Genomic DNA, 20,540 nt, shown 5'->3' on the forward strand with positions numbered 1-20,540 from the left:
TTGATAATCAACTATTACTCAACCCAGCTTAAAACAAAACTAGTAATATTCGGCAGCCGGCAAATGACTGCTAAGGTTAGTAATTTATCCTCACTGCATATCTATTGTTATGGGAGGAATCCGCGACCGCCTAAGCAAAAGATATGCAGTAAGGCCGGATGAGAGGTGGTCACCGCCACCAGGGGAGGAGGCAGGGGCGCAAAGCGTCTTCCCACGGCAATCTCGTCAAACTGCGAGATCTCGCACTACGCGGCCAGATTTTATGTTCGAAAGGCCGCAAAGGATCATACTAGACGCCACTAACCTAGACCCACGGGATTAGCGGAATGTAGCGCGCTATCGCGATACGCTAATTATATATGCAGTGAGAATAGTTGCGTATACACAGTGGATAATGGATAATGGATAATGGATTCTTCCATATTCAGCGATCATTGCGTGAAATGAAATAGCAACGATTATAAACAAGAGAAGATCAAAGTAAAAGAGTGAATCTTCCATATAGGCCTTGTATCCAGGGTAATCCGTCTTAAGTTATTTTTAGACGTGGTACACAATTCTTCCGAGGTTGTTAATATTCCACATCAGGTAAGTTAGAGACCAAGAGGGTCTTGATAGGAGTAAAATGGCCGAACATTTAGTCGTTAAAGGTATAATGAATTGATAAATAAGTTAAACGCTAAAAGAATTTTAAAAGACATTTAAAAAAGCGAACGACGTTTCGGTGCTGCGTTACGCCATTATCAAGTTAAGAGTAAATGTCAGTAAAAATCAAAGATTATCGAAAAAATCGCGGACACGGCCAAAAATCGATTTGGCTCATTTTTTGCCTGTAGGTAGCCTTATATAGTAAACAAACGGAAATGGGGTTAGATGTTTGAAATATGCACTTTAACGGGAATAAACCGTTAAAAACTTTCGGCGGGTCAATTGCTCAAATTTCACCAAGCGCGATCCTGAAATTATGCACTTTTCGGACAGTTGTCATACGAACAAAAATGTAACAGAAGGACTTTTCTAGCTATAGAAATATAGAGTTGGACTTGCTTAATCAAGACAAAGTGATAGATTTTGTCTCGTGTTATTCCTGGAGGAGCTACGTCTCTGTTAAGAGACGACATCTTCGGCCTTTTGAAATTAAGGCAAAGGTGGCCTAGAATAGCTTGGCAAATAATACATGTGGTAGTGTCTCAAAGTTTACAATAACACTACCAAGAAGCCTTGAAAGATAGTTCTTTTCGATTTGGGTTTTATTTCTTTGGGACCTTTGACAATCAAAAGATGACCACCGGCCGTAATTCGGTTAAATACTATGACGCCATAATGAGATGCATAATAACAAAATTAAACGCGTTGTACACAAATAACTGTTTTGGTCAGTTATATCTTCACTGGCCGATGAAATGACTAGAAACATATTAAAATGTCTATAACTACACTTGATTTTCATATACTGTGACAGGAGAAACAAATTTCGACTTTTCCTACCCTGTGAATCGCGCCATAATTCTGCATAATTCTGCACACAACAGGTTGAACATTTGAATTGCACACAACAGGTTAAATTTGTCACACAGCCGTTAGTTTACGTTTGCTTCGCATCCAGTGAACATGAATTCGAGCATTTACATCCCTTCTGCGCCTTCTGCACTCGCCAGTTTCGAATATACTGAAAATCGTCAACACAAATTGGAGGAGATGCCACCAGCAGCGGCGAGCTCGAGTGACTGAAATGCGATATGTAGAACTCTGCTGTCACGCAACGCCCTCTTAAAAATTATATACGCACCGCGTTTTATAATCAGCGGATCAGTTATTCGTGAAACGTACAGGGCTCAGTTACTTGGAAGTGCAGGTACACTCCTGGACTAATTGTGTGAGTCGTACGATGTATGGCTTTTTCCTCTTCTGAGGTGAAATGTCAGAAATATCCAGCCCAAGGTCGATGCACATGTCTCTCAGCCTATCCACTCTTAAAGTTGTGAGTGTACGTTTTTAACCGCGCGGCCATGGGCTGAGCGCGGTTCTAGGTTTACCCGTGGTTTATTATTTTTTTTTTTATTTTTTTTGTCGGTGCCCAGACGCAGACCTCCGCTCGGCCAAACTTTGAGTCACGCAACGTGTGATGTTTTTCCGCCAGAAACCGTTAAAACATAAACACACGGACAATTTTACGGATATTGTTTTCTTTTTTGTGGGTAAAATATATTTTCTTTTCGCTTTATCAAAGCGTTGGATTTAAAGGGAATAATAAATACGCTGAAAAAAGGTATTACGTCAGCCATGGAATGCGCTGACGTTGCAGCTTTCACTTTCGCTACGTGACAAATAAGATCGTGTTTACTTTGCAAGTTTATTTCGGCAGAAGCGACGGTCATTAATTTATTTGTAATTTTGCGAGTATTTCTTGCGGTTTTAGGCAAATGAAGTAAATCCTTTGACTGTTTCATCGCAGCGAGTTCATAGATCGGAAAGAAAATTAAATATTTGCAAGCCAAGCAAAGAACGTGTCAGAACGTGCAAAGATTACGTCATTGATAGGGAAATAACCACCGTACTAAAGATAGCCAATTCTTGAATTATGTGACTCGTGTGACTTCTTTGCTAACCCTTAACTCAAGGGAAAAAAACAATTAAATTTAAAGAAAGAAACTTTAAAGAAAGAAAGCGGTTTGTGATAGTGTTCGTATCTTCATGCCCATACATATCCCGAAGAAACTTCCAGATTAAGACTATTACGTCATCGGAGATGTCACAACGGCTACGACTGATGGTGCGATAATAGAGTTTATGTTGATCAAGTGCTGTGATGTCTACAGTAATCAATGAATCATCAAAGATTGCTTTGGAATATGCACTGCGTTGCGACTGTAGTACTAAGAAAACAGTTAAATTTTAAAAGCGCGGTTATAAGATCTAACAGATCTTCTTGTTGTACAAGTTCGCAGATGTTAAGATCGAAAGATACAATCGGATGCTGAATAGCCACATCTCTCATCACATTCGCACACACAGCAGATAGATGACTCTCAGCTTCGGCGGAAATTTCGTCCTCGTCGGAACTCTCCATGGCCACTTCTGAGACGTCACTGGCTTTTGCTTCGTTACCGGCGGCTGTAACTTCTAATCGCTTCTTTGCTGAAAGACGGCTAAAGAAGCCACTAATCTGCTGCGACGTGAGGACTTCATCAGGTTGAAATCGGCGTTCCCCCGCTTGGTCTCTTGCTAAGCTCATTGCTTTCGAAACTTCCTGTGGATCGCTTTTCCGTCCACTTTGCTCCCCTTTTTGAAATTGGTCAGTTAAGAATTCGGTCTGTTTCTTTGTAAAACGCACTTTTTTCTTAATTGTCTTCAGGGCCCAACCCATTGGAAGAGGCAGCAAGGCGTCACTCTTTGCTTGGACAGTAACTTGAACGTTTGGAATTTGACTGCATCCCTCCTTCAGCTTGGAAGAATATTCTCTTTTAGCTCTATCGTAGAGAGTTTCCTGTTCGAGCATCATTTGGTGTTTTCCAGTATCTAGGTGTGTCTGGAGGTTTGCAAAGCGACTGTATGCTTTTACACATCCATCCTCTGGACACGGGAAAAGCATGTCGTCTGGCTTATTTTGACCAATACTGCTTCGATCTTGGTTTTCGTTTTCAGTTGACAAATCTGCTTTGACAGAGCTTTTCTTGATATGTCGGTGTCTCACAATCTTGAACGGCGGTGCGCCACTTACATTCTGCGATGGGGGTTCTAGGATTTCCAATTTTTCGGGCTGCTTCATGACTCCTTCGAACTTTGCCCATGGCACTACTTTACCGGAACCCACATTGAATGCTCTCCACACTCGTACGCCAGTTTCATCGTACTCAAAATTGTTGAGTAAGTTTATGCCATCCCATTTGATATTAAAGGTGCTTGACGGCTTGGCAGCAACATAGCTTGTTTTCACTCCTGTGGTTCCTTGGCCAGATTCAATGGCTGTTTTGAGCTGTAAAGCGTTGATGACATCATTGCCTTCGTTTACGTACCTTCCAACGTCTCCTTTGATTGTTGCTGCTTTGCGATCACATACCCCCTTTCCACCTTGAGGGTCCGAGAAGTCGTTTCTTACAACAGCCACTCCTACGGCATCACCGGCCAGCTTAGCTGAGATGATTGAATTTCCGCTATGATAACAGCCAGCGTTATCTTGTTTGTAATAAGCCATTTCCAGGTCTGGAATTTCCTTTTTCAGGGTGGTGAGGCAGTCAAGCATTATCGAAGCCACAGTCACACTGTCTTGGGCGCAGCTTTGAAATACGTGAACAAGTGTTTGCGATTCAAAGTGCTCAGAACCCTCTGACCGTCTTATGGCAACGCTAATGTGCCATGGCAATCCTCGCTTCGCAAACCAGTCTGATTGTGCCTCTCGATATTTTCGGGGCATATATTTCATTGCCCAGTCCTGGACTAACAACACCGATCGGCTGTCGAGTTTGGCTAAAACTGAATGCTTCGCCTCAGCTTGGTGGACTGAACGTAGCTGATGGGCTTTCCAGCTAATGATATCATCCCTTGCCTGTTTGATAGTATGCAGCATGTCAGCTTGATCTTCTGCTGACGAGAGCGCAATTGAACACTCATCTTCTATGGTACGCATGACTTCCTCTAACTCATAACACTGCACACATGACTCATTGTGGAGGTGGTCGCAGGAGCTCCGAAATTCTGCATTGCTTGGATCACTTAGCGCATAAATTCGACAATGATCGGGAACCTCTGAGGCCTCCACTGCATGTACCTTAAAAAAGAAGTAAAATGACAACCGCGTGATTCAGTGCATATTTGCAAAGCAACGCATGCGCATCGACATTTCAGAAAGATTACTTAACCGATTCTCAGCGTTGTATACATGTGTGTAAGCGTATTACAGTGAATTGCAACCTCTTGTTTCATGAATTAAGCATAAAAAAGACTTGGAGAGAAAGAAAAAGGTAGCCGTATATCATAGTAAGAAGTCTACTACATCACTTCCGCAAAGACAACGCATAATAATAAAATATGCACCCACCTTGTAGTCGCCCTTTAGGTACTGCTTCGACAAACGAAGTTGCTGCTTAATTTCCCTCGCCCATTGTTGAGTCTTGCCACAGTCAACAAGCTTGTCTACGAGTTTCTCTAAATGATCAAATGCTTCCGCTCCTTGTGCTGAAAAGTTATCAAGTCCTTGCAGAGACTTGCGAACAGATGAAGAACACACGGCCAAAACTCTCTGTAGGGTTCTCTTACTCATAGGCTCAAAGTTGGTTTCACAGCAGTATTGTTGATACTGCTGGACAATGCGCTCTGGTATCATTGTTCTGATCACATTGGGTGTTTTTATGATCTCACCAGTTGACAATTTCAGAAGTTTTTCCCCAAAAGGAACATCTTGAATTACGTGTGGACTCGTTATGAAAGAAACAAAATGTTCTAATTTTACAGGTTCAATTCTCATTCTCTTTTTCTCCTGGTTTGGAAGAGGAGCAGCTCTTCCACGTAACAGCCTGTGGCGTCGGGCAATGTTGTAGCGATAGCTAGTAACGGTTGGAATAAACTCTCTCATCTCCTTAAGGGATAACTTATCTGCCATCAAAGAGAGTATTTGTCGTCTGGTGCTCCAATGTTGCGCGTTCAAGTAGCTCTCAGCAAATGCACTAAGAAGCTCCGTCTCTTTTTCACTTCTACCTTCGACCACAACCTGACTCTCTCTGCTTATAGCATGACGATCACAAAGCTCCGTCCACAGTTCTTGCGAATTTTCAGGTGCCAGAACATCAAGCATTGCAGATATACATTGCTGAGCTTTCCGTAGGTATCTGCGTTTAGTACGCTCGTGCGCTGTATTCCACGGCACTGATAACGTGTGACGTACTGGACTGACGTCTCGAAGCTGTAAGAAGCGATTAAGCTGCTCCTGGGACTCGTTGTCTAGACTGAAGCCTTCATCACTCTCTTCGGAATCTTCCTGCGGAAAAAAAAGGCTCTGCCGTCTGGATGTGGAACCTTCTGGCAGAGATTCATCACCAACAGTTACAGGACAAGTAATGGCAGGAATATCAAAGTCACTCGCTTGTTCATCAACCTGACAAAAAAGTGAACACATTGCTTTGGATGGCTTCGAAATGAGATCAACCGTGTGCAAGCGCAGGGTGTCGTGTATAAAAGCGCAAGTTGCATGCGAGCTGGAAAGTAATAGTCGATAATTAATTTAATTGACTGGTAATCTATCCTGATATCTTCATCCAGTTACTACTCAGTATTGTTTTCCATTTGGAACATTTAGAAAAAAAGTTGAGAAGCCATATATTAATTTAAAGCCTTTATTATTTGGTTATATTTTGGGATGTGATTGGCTGTCCGGGCAGGACACGCTTTTCCAATTCTTGTGCCATGCATGTCTTGTCCAGTCGTTGACGGGCGGCAATGGCGCCGTTTTGAGGATGCGCATGCAAGTTATCCTCGACACGCCCTTCTCCCGCGTGGGTTGAACCCCTGAAAAGGGCGGAGAAGGGAGAATTCAGAGAACGCGTTAAGGTTTTTCACTTTCATTAACTATATTGGATGGAAATTTTTCATAAACACTTTGAAGAAACTCACCAAGCTTAGACCACATAGATCTTCTGTGATGTTTTCCACACCTCCTGTGGCACCCAAGTCCTGCGATTCTAAATGATTTTTTGTTTTTGCCAGGGACTGTCGACATCGTACACAAATTCCTTTAATATTTGGAGAGAAAGGATTACTTTATTCTTTTCTACTTTACACATCCCCCTTGAACAAATAGCTCTGAATGTGGCAAAAGAACAAACCTAGCCCAGGGAAAAAGCCCCACAAACCTCAAATTGATGACGCAATCTGTATTTTACCTTGTCACAAGTCAGTCTTTTACGTTCCTTTCCTTTTTTCCGAGCATTGTTGGAAGGAATTCTAATATCTGTAAAATATTTCAATTCGAGTGTTCCCCTTTTGATTAAGTCTTGAAGAAGGTGAAAATGTTGAGTAAATGCCTGTGTTTGAACAAGGTTCCGACGTAAAAGTATTTGCAAAACTCCTGAAAACTCGTGAGACATAAAAATAATTTTGCTGTTAAACTTGGCGTTACTTTACGCGGCAGTGAAGTGATTTGAATTAAGGATATGAAGTTTGTGATTCCCGCCAAGTACCCTGCGTGAAATGAGAAGCTATACGGATGTTTATCCTTGCATAAAGTGAGAATAAACATTGTAATCGCTTACCTGATCCGACGGGTACGAGGTTTTTCGTAAGCTCAAAAATTTGTATTGAGTGCTGCAAACTAATTCCCCTTTCTGCTGCGGGTACTTTTTCAGATTCCTTTTTGTGACCGGAGACATCCTGAGGCACAGAACATAATCTACTAGTTCTTCTCCATCCGATTCCAAGGCTTGATCGATGCAACGGGCAAACAGTCATTTCCGAAAAATTGACGGGGTTCACGAAAATCCCGCTTCTTGCTAAGAGAAGTTCTATCTCTGTCTCAACACCTGAGAACTGTAAAAAACGCTTGTGGCTTCTGATAACCTTGCTGCACGATGACAGCGATACTGTCTGAGTGGACGGATGCCTTGCGCGTTCCTCTGCACCACAAACGCCACCAACAATATCAAGGAAAGAACAAGACATTTTTTTTCTGCTGGAGTTTAAGCAACCGTTATCTTTATTACTTTCACCGACGATTATTACGCTTTTGCTTTTTGTTTACTTTCGTTAACTGGTTACATTTGTTTCCCGTGGGAAAATTGAATCGTTATTTTCGTTCCATAAAGTTTTCACTGTACGTTTTAAATTTGTGACATTTTGTAAAGTCTGTTTCTTTGCTGTATCTTTTTTGTTCATGACGGCAATATATTTGTTTGGATTTTATTCGTGAGGCAGAATGTACTGTTAGTTGATCTCGTTACGTGACAGATTATCACATGTCACGCAGTCGACACGCAGACAGGAACCTGTGCAAATCGCTAGCGGTGCCTGCCATGTTGTACAGGATCTTTCGTGTGTGGGACGTCAAAAAAGCCAAAATTAGGATCAAAGTAGACTAAACGAAACTGGCTGGCGACACGCTATAGAAAATGACAACAACAAGTAACTTTTAAAGTTTACCCATCACCGGCTCAGTGGCTTCAGTGAGTGCGCCGGTCGGCCCCCTTTACACCAACTTGCAGAGGACAGTATTTCGAAAGTATCTTCCAAGCAGCATAATAAGGGCCTATAAAAGATTTCTAAGGTAAGGAACTATTGATGTCAAAGCAAACATAACAAGCTAAGTGCGGCTGCGACTCAAACAATGCTTTGCTTGTGTCACTGCAATGTTGATGTTGTTCATTTCAATATGGCGCCATTTGCAATTTTACCGAAGTTTGGTTGGTTGGTATATTGAAACAGTAGAAGATACCAGAAAAATGAAACGATAAATTTGAAGACCTACCTCAGAAGCCCTCGTGATAGTATTGCTGGAAATTTTGAGACACTACCACATGCATTTTTGCCACAATATATTAGGCCGGGTTTGACGTGAACTAAAAATGGCGAAGACGTCCTCTGGTAATTAACCCGTGGTTTCATCAGGAAGGACACGATACAAAAAATATCAGTATATCTTGGTAAAGGAAGGCCAACTGTATATATTTATAACTTGAGAATTCCTGCTGTCGCATTTTAGTTCATCTAAGGACGGCCTGAAAACTACATAATTTCGAGCTCGCACGCACTCATTTTCGATCATGCAATTCATTACGGTTTATTCCCGTCAAAATGAATATTTACACAAACTAACCTCATTTCACTTTAGCTAGTACCTATAGCTACCTGTAGACAAAAAATGGGATGAAACGAATTTTTGACCATGTCCGCGATTTTTTTATTTTTCTTTGATTTTTAGAGACATCCACTCTTAAAAAGTGAAAAAGTATAAGGTGTAATTTTAATATATAAAATGCAAAACAATACATAAAAAAATTGCGGGTCGTATGGATATAATTCCCAAGGTAAGAAACACAATGAGGAAAAAAAATGTACGAAAGTCTCCATTTAAACTATTTCTTTTTGGTTCTTGAGTTTCGTCACCTAGTATGTGAGTGAGCTATGGCTGTCGTGTTTATGAAAGACCAAACGGGCAAATTTTCCTATGTTACTTCCACAAATTGCAATGGTAGTTTTTTTCTGTTCTTGCGGTATTAACTTTATTTTTTTGCACCCCAGTATTCTACAGCAACGGGGATTCATTTTTAATTTTTTTTAAACATTTTCGTGAGTTTTCTGTCAACCGTAATGTAAAGAGGTGAAATGTTAGTTTAAAAAAGACAGGATGAAGGGTTGGAGAGTTAATTCCCCGTTTTGGTTTTTCATTCCAGGGGATCTAGACATAGTACATCATGTGACGCGCCAATTACTCATGTGGACAGCCCAAGAGGCTTTACGCGAATATTAGAGACCTTACGGTCAGACAACGGCGACGGCAACGGCAACGTGAGAAGTCTGGATCTAGCAGGGCTACGTTGTGTTGGAGTTCCCGCCAAAATTGAGATCACGAATTTTACGAGCGAGAACGTGGACCACGGCCATTGATGTTTATCGTGTTTTAATCCAACGAAAAGTTTTGAAAACCGTGGCAAAGTTTCCTGACACTGTTCTCCTGGCTCACGCTTCCAGCTTGATTAACGCTGAAGAATTCGTGCTACTTCACGATTTACATGTCAGATAAGCTAGGGACCGAGAGGGTCTTAATAGGAGTACAACGGCCAAACATCGATATATCCATTCTCATTCTACACAACGTGCGTGAAACCATTATCCGCGTGAACCGCGTAATCTTCTACACAAAGTTTGAGAATTGTCAGTTTTTGCTTTGCCCACCTTATTTATGCACCATTAGAGAACTCATCTCAAACTGATACTGTTGGGAGTTTTGATTGATATGCTGTTTCGCGTTTTGTAGGTGTAAATTTACCTTAGCGATGTTTCAGCAAAGTGTCCTAAATTGTTGTCCGAAATTTGTCCGAAATGAGATAAAACGTTAAGCCGGCAGAACCTCATACATGCAACCCTTGGCCTACATGGGGAGTATCATCCATCATTAACCACAATAACCACAAAAACTGAGAACCATCTCACTGAGACACCCAACTAACCTTTCCCAATATAGCAATATGTCTGAATGGCTTCACCAGTGTTATCACGATCCAACCAGTAATAACCGTAGACTGCTTCTTGCCCTTCACTCGCCTTGATTTCCAAACACGACATAGCTGGTACCTTGGGACTGGACCCGACGGCTACCGAAAGTCAAAATAACGAAAATGTAGCACACACAGCACAAACACGTGTCAATACTAAATCTCTGAAATAAATATGATACTGGACTAGCTGGACAGAGAGTTTTTTAGAGGCCACCAAATTCTCGAGACAAACAGAACACTTGCTGAACTGAACACTTACCTTTATTAAGGGAAACGGTCAAATAAATACGACCGGGGTCTGTCTCATAATCTTCAGGTCTTGCTTCCTTACTTCGGTTATTAAGCTCGCAGATACGCTCTTCCATCTCATAGTTGATGCTCTGACATCTTGGCTCATTCACACATGTTTTGATACAAACATCCGGGATGTTTACCTTGAACTTGTCAATCGTGTGACGTTTAAGGGCTTTCCCGAAAATTGACACTTGAGACTTGCATTGGCCAGCGGCATCACTATTCTGAATCCGGGACACCAAGTAGAGGTCATTTGCAACAGACAAAAGGCTTAAGGAGATATGATACTTCATGTAAGCGATGTAAGCAGCCTTTAGTGATGTATAGAGGAGGCTCTGAAATAAATGGAGTTATGTTATGTCACTGCCTTATAGTTTTAGATAATAACAGGAGCCATAATCGGAGACGGAGACCGTAAGCGTGCGCCATTTCTAGTATTGGAACTGTACCTATGATATGAGGCAATTTTTCTATTTTTAGAACAAATTGCGCCATCCCGTGCGGCACACGGGCGTACATGCTGCGAGGATTTTTACGGATGTAGCGCGGGGAAATGGCGTCCGAAATTCGCGAAATGTTTGATGCTTTTGGCCCACAACTCAATACGTTCATGTCTGTCGGAAGTTTACTTCAGTATTTTTGTCGTAAGCTGCTCCAGTTTAAGTAAAGTAAGACAGTGTCGAATTTAGTTATGTGCCGCTTTATATCACCGACCAAGTTGCGTTCCGCTGTTTCTTTTAATTGATCTCCACATTACTCCACTCTAAGTTTCACATATGTTGAAGATTAACACCTTTCTCAAAACACAGCAAAAAACTAGCTGGATATATTTGGATATAGCAGCGTCTCAGGAGTTCAAAGTTTCCCTACTCTTGCCACACGCTTGCGAGAATTTCGCCAGAATCTATCTCGACTGAAAAGTAAAAAAAAAAAAAAAAAAAATGGCAAGTTCGAGTTTCGCCTGAATTGTAAGCAACGCTTGATGTTTTATCAAGGCCCGATGAGTGACAATAAAGTTTATGTCTGTAGATGCTGCTCAGTTTTGTTTGTGTAAAAATCCAATAAATTGTCCGTTGTCGATGAATAAAGAGCGCCCGCCGAAGCAAGTTTTGTACAGTCATGACAAATTGGACTTCCCCACTTTCGTATGAAAACGTACATCGAACTCATATAATATCTCTAGTTTTTAAATATGTTTAAGGTTGATAAATGTTTCAGAACATATTAAAAGCTTGGCTGAAAATATGTGAATACAGCAGAAATAATCAGCAAAGTTACGATGACGCTTTCTTTCAACTCGAATAACCACATGTCACCCAAGCGTAATATAAGAGTTTGTATGGAGAACTGTGGCTAAAATATAAGAGTTTGTGTGGAGATCAGGAGTTGACATTAAATTTGTTTAATGTATGGGTAATTTACCGAATAAAAACTCTTGAACATTCAATGGTGTCATTTTTTCTCACCCTAGAGAGTTAAAACGAGATTTGAGCGAATTTTGAAAACTTTGTCCCACGGTGAAAAATTTGTCCTACGGTGTTACAATAACAGCGTTAGGACAAATTTTTCAAAATTCGCTCAAATCTCGTTTTAACTCTCCAGGGTGAGAAAAAATGATACCATTGAATGTTCAAAAGTCTGTATTCGGTAAATTACCCATATATTGAACAAATTTAATGTCAACTCCTGATCTCCATACAAACTCTTATATTTTAGCCACAGTTCTCCATACAAACCCTTATACTACGCTTGGGTGACCTGCGGAATAACGATTTCGATTTTGTTGGTTGAGCTATCAAAATTCCTTGTCTATCATATTTTCGCGGTGTAAAATTTCACTGTGTTGAAGAAACACACATGATGTTAGTAGCGTTTTGGTGTTGGTGAAAATTGTTGCAGCATCTCGGCACAAAAGACGGCGAAAGACTAAAATCTTTGTCAAGATTTCTTGTCAATTGAAAACACCGACTCGGATTTGAAAGTGCACGTGCTACACTATGCAAATGAGCTACTTAATGTACGCGTCAGACTTTCCTTTCAAAAGCTTTTGCAAACTCGCCAAACAAGCAGAAACAATTAGAAGCTATCAGAAACAGGTTTTGGTTATGATTCATCGTTTGGGAAACTCACAAATTAACTCGATACCGGAGTCAAGAGTTTTCCATGTACATAACTTTTCTTTACAGAACAAACGCAAAAGCTTACGCGTACAACTAGCGCGAGCAGATGTTATTCATTCACAGCGCGAAATTGAAGTCATCTTTTCGACCCTGAAAAACTCACCTTTTCTATTAGCTCAGAGAATAAAACTACAAATAAGAGCCCTGGTTCTTATTCCCTGCCATCGCTGTGAAAAATCTGCAAGAGAATCTCGCAACTCTCACCATTTGATCACGCAACGTGACAGCATCCACGCGAGAGCCCGCGACATGTGCGTGGATCCGCGCGGATATATGTCGTCAGGGTGGCGTAATTTGCTCTAGAAATAGAAAAATTGTCTCATATCATAGGTGCGCGTGGATCCCGACTTACGGTCTCCGTCCCCGATTATGGCTCCTGATAACAAATAATAATAATTTTTGTTTGTTTGTTCCGTTGGCTTATCATGTTACAGGGCAATTTTTTGCAGATGTCATTTCCTGTATTTCGAATTTGAAACTTAGCCGGCTGAATCCAAGAAAAGGTCTTTGAAGAGTTCCGAAGGATTCCATACCATTAATTCACCAAAAGTAGTCTTATTATTTGCATTTCAATAAAAAAACTACACAAAATATTGCTTAACACTTTTTTAATGATTTTTGTAATGCCGGAAACCTGCATCAAATAAAGTGCTTAGCTTTGATTCGCGTACAGTGTAAAAATTAGCGCTTGCTGCAATGTGAAATAATTAGCCGAGAACATCCTCGTTCTCATCGCTTTGTTACCTATTCATTAAGTACCTTGACGAAAACAGGCTCAAACAGGCTGGAACCACTGTCACAGAATGGGCGTCGAGGACAGAATGCAGAGCCAGAAGTTTTTTAACATCTGTGGTAGCCGAAGTGTCAACTAATGTCTTCTGTATTATCTTCAGGGCAAATTTGAGTTCCACACCTAATGTTAAAACCAAAGTTTCTTGGTGTCATCCAAATAAATATTCAGTCAACGTTTCCCTGTGTAGGCCAGTGTACGTGTTATAATTCACACTCAGTTTTCTTGATTACCTTTCAGATATAGTGTTCGTCTTGATTTCGCTTTGTTAAAAAAGAGTTAAATAGATGGTAGTGGATGAAAACACCTGCAATAGAAGGAGGCGAAGACCAGCTTATAGGTTTGTATGAAACTGTGACAAAATTCTATATATTTTTACCATTCCACTTTGCTCCCCGTCCCAAATCTAACTGTGTTAGGTCAACTTTTTTAACTTTACCATGTCAGTCAATTTGAAACAAAGGAGTATTTGACAGGACTGGAATAGTAGCAAAACAAATTTGAATCAAATTCATGATGAAGCGACTAATTAACAAATAGTCATTCTTTAGGGAAACAGGCTTGCTAATTTTTTTCTATGGCAGGGGACGATTCTCAAAGTTTTCCTTTTCCATTACTGTGAAAAATTTAATTTTAAAATGTCCTTTGACATAACTTCTTACCTGTTTCTTATCTTCGTCGATCCAACCGCGTTAGGTAAGCTTAAGAAATAGCTCGATGTGGCAGGGAAATCACCACATTGTAATTGGCTGAAAGCAGGCAAATTCATCGCTAATTTTGAATTTACGCTGCGGAGAACTTAACACAGGCGCTTTCGTGATTTTCTTAGTCATATAATGAATGATTAATCAGTTTACGAAAAACGACGACAGATTTGATACTAAAAGACATCTTTTTCAGAGATCATACTTCATCGGCCTACTTTATCTTGAGCTGAAAACAGAAAATGAAACAAGTATGCGAACATTATACACTAAGGCATTGTTTAGAATCTTTAATACAAGTGCTTGAGAAATTAAAAACAGGTGACGAAAAGACTAATTTGATATTTAAGTTGTCACAATAGCGCTTGAAAAGGAGGCACGAAAAAGGATTCGCTGGCGCGCTCCGTTCGTGTGTCGTGGATATATTTTTGCGTGTGGGCTGTAATACCTGTTACGTTGGGGAAACCGCCCAGCATTGAAGAGGTCAAACGGCGAAAATTAATTATTGATCTATTATTGAGAAGACTAAGGCTACAAATACCACTCTTGTTTTGTAATTTCATGACGAAATGAGGGGTTAATTTAATAAAGCAATCACACTTGCAGTTTTTACAATTGTAATTTACACGTGTTAAGTTCCCAGTTGTAAATACAATTCAGAAACAAAAATTTCCGTAATTCATTACAGATACATCCCGACTCAGGATGCAAGTGTAAATTACAATTGTAAATAACAGTTGTAAACAACAAAAGTTGCTCTTAGCTCAGCTCGTGAGGGAACACAAAATGATAGTTTTAGCGACATTTGGGGCGGATATTCTGTATAAATGTCTGAGCTTCAGCCAAAAATTACTTTAGTCAAGTTATGCGTAGTCGTCACACAGATGTGAGAAAATAATTTTCTTACTTTAGCTCTTTGTCCGAGCCACTGAGCGCCCAGTGAAAGGGAGAGCCTGCAAAAATGAACATTTCAAGCTGATGATGGGAAGTTTGCACTTATTTCTAAGTGTACAGTAGAACCTTTAATAAGCGGACATACATCAGTTGACAAACATGCCCACGGAGAACTTAGCACCAAAAATATTCAGAGTTTGATGAATTTGAAGGGCTACGCTTAGGTGGCTCGGAGTTGTTGTGTTTTCTTCGTAGCTTGGACAAGCCATTTCAACCTCGTAGTTCCTCTTTCCACCCAGGGAAATAAATAACAGAATACTGGGAAGTCTACCATCCCATCCGGGGGGAAAGGGTAGCAATACTCCTGGTCGCTTCATGCTCCGAAAACCGGGATCAACTTTGCGTCAAGTCTGCCGGTGTATGCCAAAATTTACTTCCCTTTCATTACATATAAAATCCAATGCAAAATTAAAAGGACCTTTCGCCCCCAAACAAAAGATCTGAATGGCCTTTCCAGTGTTTTGAAGGTCCAACCAGTAATCATCGCTGACCGCTCCTTCTCCTTGGACAGTCTTGATTTCCGCCAAGATTCGGATGGCACCTCAGGTGTAGTTCCGAGGGGGACTGGGCGCAAATAAAGCGATGAAGTAAAACACATGCTAATACTAAGTTGCAGGGTAACAAACAACCGTGAGAACTGGCGTTAAAAAACTAAGCTTACATTTGCTAATGAGCAAATTCATGTTTAAAAATTAAACACCGAGAAAAACTTCATTTTTAAGAGTGTTAAGACTTAAAAAGTATTGTGTAATAAAGTTTTCTTGAAAAAAATGTAATTATTTTTCATCGTTCTTTCACTTCTCTACAGCTAACATCGCACACCCATAAGGAAAATAATAGTAATGGTTAATAATAATAATAATAATAATAATAATAGCAATAATAATAATCAGAATAATAATGATAAAAACTCTATTAACTTTTGATTTGCGGGAATGATCATCTCAGTTCTTTATTTTTTTTCAAGAAGAGTGGTCTCCTGATTACAACTAAATTCTCAAAAATGACATAACTGATTCATGTTAACTCATGTTGTCTCACAACTCTCGTTGTGAACACTCACCTTTATTAAAGGTAATGGTCATGTAAATCCTTCCTCGATCTGACACATAATCTTCAGGTCTTACTTCCTTACTTCGGTTATAAAGCTCGCAGATATTATCTTCCATGACATAGTTGATGCTCTGACATCTTGGCTCATTCTGACATCTTTTGACGCAAACATCCGGGTTGTTAACTATGAACTTGTCAAATGTGTGACGTTTAAGAGCTTTGCTTTAATTTGATGATTGTGACTTGCGTTGACCAGCGGCTTTAACATAAGGATATCAAGTATAGATAAACAGCTACTGTCGATAATCTCAAGGCCATGTGCATTACCTCATTTAATTCAAGAACTATTGAGTTCCTAAAAAAAAGTATATAAAGCTAAGAACAAGTTACGTCACTACTCGATTTTGAATTGACCCATTTGTATTTTAGATATATTTCTTGACGCGTTAGCAAAGTCATTATCAGTGTCATTATCATTATTATTATTAAATTATTATTATTATTATTATTATTATAAATGTGTTTCTGACATAAAATTCTTACCGAAAATTTTAAGCTTCGTAGTCATTGCACGAGTCTTGTCATCCACGTGCCCGCAAGTCTACAATTGTAGCTTGCCCGTCTCATGGCTTTCAGTCGTCCTCAACTTGTTTGTCCTTGACCGTTGATAGGTCTCAATAATCAAACAATAACCTCCATATCATGGGTGGTCATGCTTGTGTTTGCCGTGCTGACCTTGCTTAGAACCTACACTAAAGTTCCTGTTTTGGGGCTAGTTCAGTCGGAGGTCGAACTTGTTCTTCAAAGCCCCCAATACCTATGTTCATGCATTAACAATACAAATTAACCGCGAGTGCAATGAAGCCACCTGCGAGCATAATTAGAAAAACCAGCATAGCTAAGGTATATTTTGATATGTAAATAGTGTCCCCAATTAGTTTCTTTAAGCCAAATACCATTGACACTGAGATAAAGTCTTTCATTCATTCATTCATTCATTCATTCATTCATTCATTCATTCATGCATGCATGCATGCATGCATGCATGCATTCATTCATTCATTCATAAATTTTCATGGTTGAAATTTTTTGGTACAAGTCGAAGTTACAAGAAAAAATTAACAAATATTTGATTTTTGTCTTTAAAAAATCAAGAGATTTTAGGTTAATCGATCCTTTCGCGAGAGAAGTCAGCTTTCTTGTCTCTACCTATAAGATTAATTTCACACGACTTGACATAATTTTCAGCCAAGTTAGGTCAGGTAAAGAATACAATACAGTTCATAAACGATAGCAGCCTAAGCTTTGGTCAAAGAGTTGGCAATTTCTCACTAGTTCTAACGGGAGCGAATCAGAAACCTTTTCTTGCCGTCTATCGTATATAAAATTTTAGTACTGATAAGAGTACTAAAAAAACTAAATTTTCGCTTTACGGACTCGAGTTACCTGCAGGCTATAGATTTCTATTTTTCTCGATCATTTTGTAATCGTTACCTGTTCGAAGACAAAATTTTCTGCAGGTTATAAATTAAAAAGTGTGCCGATTTTGTTAAAGCTGTGGACTCCATAAATTATGATTTTGCTGCTTTTGAACCTTCAAGACAACATTAATTTTGGTGCGAGACATTTGACTATTTAAATGAGCAAGTAAATGTTAAAAGTATTGTTAAAAGGACGCTTAATGGCGGTACAAATCAACCGATCTTTCGGCATTACTGCCTTCTTCGGAGTGTTTAAAGTGCACCTAACCCCAAAATTTTTTTTTCGCTAAAACAAATCTAGACTTTATTTGAAGCATTTGGGCGAAGAAATTTTTGAATTTGGTTGAATCCTCGATTTTCTATGCCCTTTCAAAGTCGCGATTAAGTGTTTCACGACCGCGTTTTAGGGAGTCTGGGGCGGCGGTACCTGATGACGTCTACCCAGGAACCAAACACAATAGCGCCTCAGTCAACTCTCTGTATTTGCTCGAGAAAATAGAACACAAAACTAATCGTTCCGATGTATTTTGGGACTAAAACGTCCAAGTTTTGTCTCAGAATCATTTCTTTTTCGTCGCTGGAGTCAGAGTTAAGTTTCGATTCGGAAGGCTCCGAAATAAACTTCGATCGAGCACGTTCGACAACTGTGAACTCACTGCTTAGAGCTTTGAGAGCAATTTACAATATTTCAAGCGACGACGGGGAAGACGTCTTTGCGGACGAGCTGCTTGTGTATTAGGAATGGAAAGCTAGATACGAAGTGGAGGAGCAGGCAAACGAAAAGCAGGAAAGAAAACTCAAGGACTGCTTTGGATGGTAATTTCGTCAACTAAACATAAGATTCCCACGCGTGTTTATAGCCCGTTTACATTTGTCCTTACCGAGAATGTATTTTGTCAAGGTTCTGTTAAATCCAGTTTGTGTTTTACTTTCAGTTGAATGGTTCATGTTTATAAGAGCGACGTACGTGTTGCAGTTTTCGAGACTGGATGACCTCCAAAACATTGGCTTCGATCGATTGAAAATCGTATTGTTTCGACCTGTATTTTTGAAGCTGCGGGAAGCAAGGCGGAAGGAAACATTTCATACAATTACCGATTTCACATTGTCACACGTTTTAAGTCGTAACTCCAAATAACCAATGTAAATTGTTCTCAAAGTTTGCAGTGAAATTCGTCGGATAAGCGAAAAGGATGTGTTCCCTAGGCGGTCCGCAGATAAAGTTACGCGGTCATATTTTCGACGCTATTGCACAGAATCTTTGTCGCACTGCTGATTTCCAAACCTTCGAAAAACTCTGTGAGTCTAACAATTTTGTTATCATGTAATTCTAGAGGATTAATCTTCGACTTTCATCTAAATCGAAAGAGAAATAAGTGTTGGTTAGCGGCGTACAGTTGCGATCTATTTACATATCAGTATAACGCTTCTTGATCATGACCGGATCACACAACCTTGCCGGTTATGTTATAAATACTGCGGGATTGGAAGATATAGGTTGTAGGTAGCATTTCTACAAATTGCTGGTTAGCTTTAAGCAGAAAATTTATGAAAATAGCGTTCGAAAGTCTGCGGAACAAATTCCAGTGAGAGTTCTTCAATGGTTCTCACAGATTCAGTTCGCTTGTTTCGGTTCGACAAAATCAACCATCGTTTACGTCTTTATTGCATCATTAGCCGATCATCGTCAGTAAATTGTACAGTATATCTTTCTTTAAATCTGGAATATTGCTGCAACAGTCGATAGCACCTCTGGAAGGCGTTTCTGCGCACTTTTCGAATGTGTATTGCACCATCCTGAAGGAAATGAGAGGAAATGAGATATCCAACCTTCCTGGGTATACGTCACAAGAGCCGCTGGACCCATTCTCCTCAAACTCGGTCGTGAAACAAAATGGCGGTGTTTTGGAGCTATTTTCGAGATTTCGTCGTGGCATAGAAAATCGAGGATTTAACGGAATTCAAAAATTTTTTCGCAGAACTATTTCAAATAATAAGTAGATTCGTTCTAGCGAAAAAAAATTTTTGGGGTTAGGTGCACTTTAAGCTGCCACGTATTTAAATGAGCACACTGATTCTTGAGTTTGAACTCAAGTTAAAGTTACTGTGCTTATCCTTAGTCTTTACATGGATTAAAAAAATAGAAAAGAAGAAAACGTCTATGACGTTCATTCTTTTGCATGTCTCTTTGGTGTCGGTATTAACCAGGTTTGTTTCAAGCGAAAACGGCTTGGAGTTTCTCCCAAGTTGTTTGTAGCCGTCCTCAGATCGTGGGAGTAATTTATTGGCCGCGCGCGTTTCGCCAGGTGTTAGGACTGGTAACTAATAAGGCAGTGCAATGCATTAGGGGAAGGAAATTAGCAGCCAAGATGGCTGCGTTACAGGAAGGTGTCGAACACCTTCTTGCGATAATCTCATCATTTTCCAAAACACATATTCCTCCGTTATGTACAGTTATTACCAAAAGGTAAGTGATATATTTGCTTATTCACTGGCCAAGTGTTGGTGGCATGTGTTAGAAAATTCCGTGACATAAAGCATCGTCAATACTTTTGAAAGCGAAAGTGGTTGCAGACAGCTGAGCTTGGCCTTTCAATGTTTTGGAGTAAGCTGTCCTTACGCTGGGCTTAATCACTGCATGCCTTTCAATTCTTTTAGTATTCGGCAATTCACGGTGGTTATTAGGGTTACTTAGCACAGTAAAGTAATTTTATAGCGAGTGTAACTCAAATAGCGAGGAGCTTACATTGTACAGTAGCACATGCAAGGCCAACACGAAGTAAAGCTTGTTGTTATTGATTAAGAGAAGTCCGTACATTTGCGCTTGTTTATGGCAACTGAGAACCTTCTAATTTCTTGTTGGTCTCCTTGCCACTTAAAGC

General features: G+C 40.0%; 3 protein-coding genes across 4 annotated transcripts in view; 1 reads left to right on the plus strand and 2 right to left on the minus strand.

The window, feature by feature from the left end:
- Positions 1–1,248: 1,248 nt before the first annotated feature.
- On the minus strand, positions 1,249–6,303 carry LOC149101903 (uncharacterized). The gene is made up of 3 exons (XM_089274859.1): positions 5,039–6,303; positions 2,935–4,768; positions 1,249–1,997 (listed from the first exon to the last, which is right to left on the minus strand). The coding sequence occupies exons 1-3, from the start codon at positions 6,110–6,112 to the stop codon at positions 1,840–1,842; spliced, it is 3,066 nt and encodes a 1,021-aa protein (XP_089130985.1). The 5' UTR covers positions 6,113–6,303; the 3' UTR covers positions 1,249–1,839.
- A 2,557-nt stretch (positions 6,304–8,860) lies between these two features.
- LOC110040495 (uncharacterized) lies at positions 8,861–10,789 on the minus strand. The gene is made up of 2 exons (XM_020745735.2): positions 10,462–10,789; positions 8,861–10,298 (listed from the first exon to the last, which is right to left on the minus strand). Exons 1-2 carry the CDS (start codon positions 10,787–10,789, stop codon positions 10,150–10,152), a joined length of 477 nt encoding a protein of 158 aa, XP_020601394.1. The 3' UTR covers positions 8,861–10,149.
- Positions 10,790–19,982: 9,193 nt separating this feature from the next.
- LOC110040516 (E3 ubiquitin-protein ligase UBR4-like) overlaps positions 19,983–20,540 on the plus strand; it is a 59,871-nt gene continuing 59,313 nt past the window's right edge. For both annotated transcript variants that reach the window (XM_020745761.2, XM_020745762.2), the window contains exon 1: positions 19,983–20,125. In XM_020745761.2, coding sequence (XP_020601420.2) covers positions 20,028–20,125 — 98 coding nt within the window. In that variant the 5' untranslated portion in view covers positions 19,983–20,027. The remainder of the gene's footprint in view (positions 20,126–20,540) is intronic.

This window comes from Orbicella faveolata, unplaced genomic scaffold, assembly GCF_042242905.1.
Source record: "Orbicella faveolata isolate gen_17 unplaced genomic scaffold, um_ofav_v1 contig_36, whole genome shotgun sequence".
Classification (NCBI taxonomy): Eukaryota; Metazoa; Cnidaria; class Anthozoa; order Scleractinia; family Merulinidae; genus Orbicella; species Orbicella faveolata.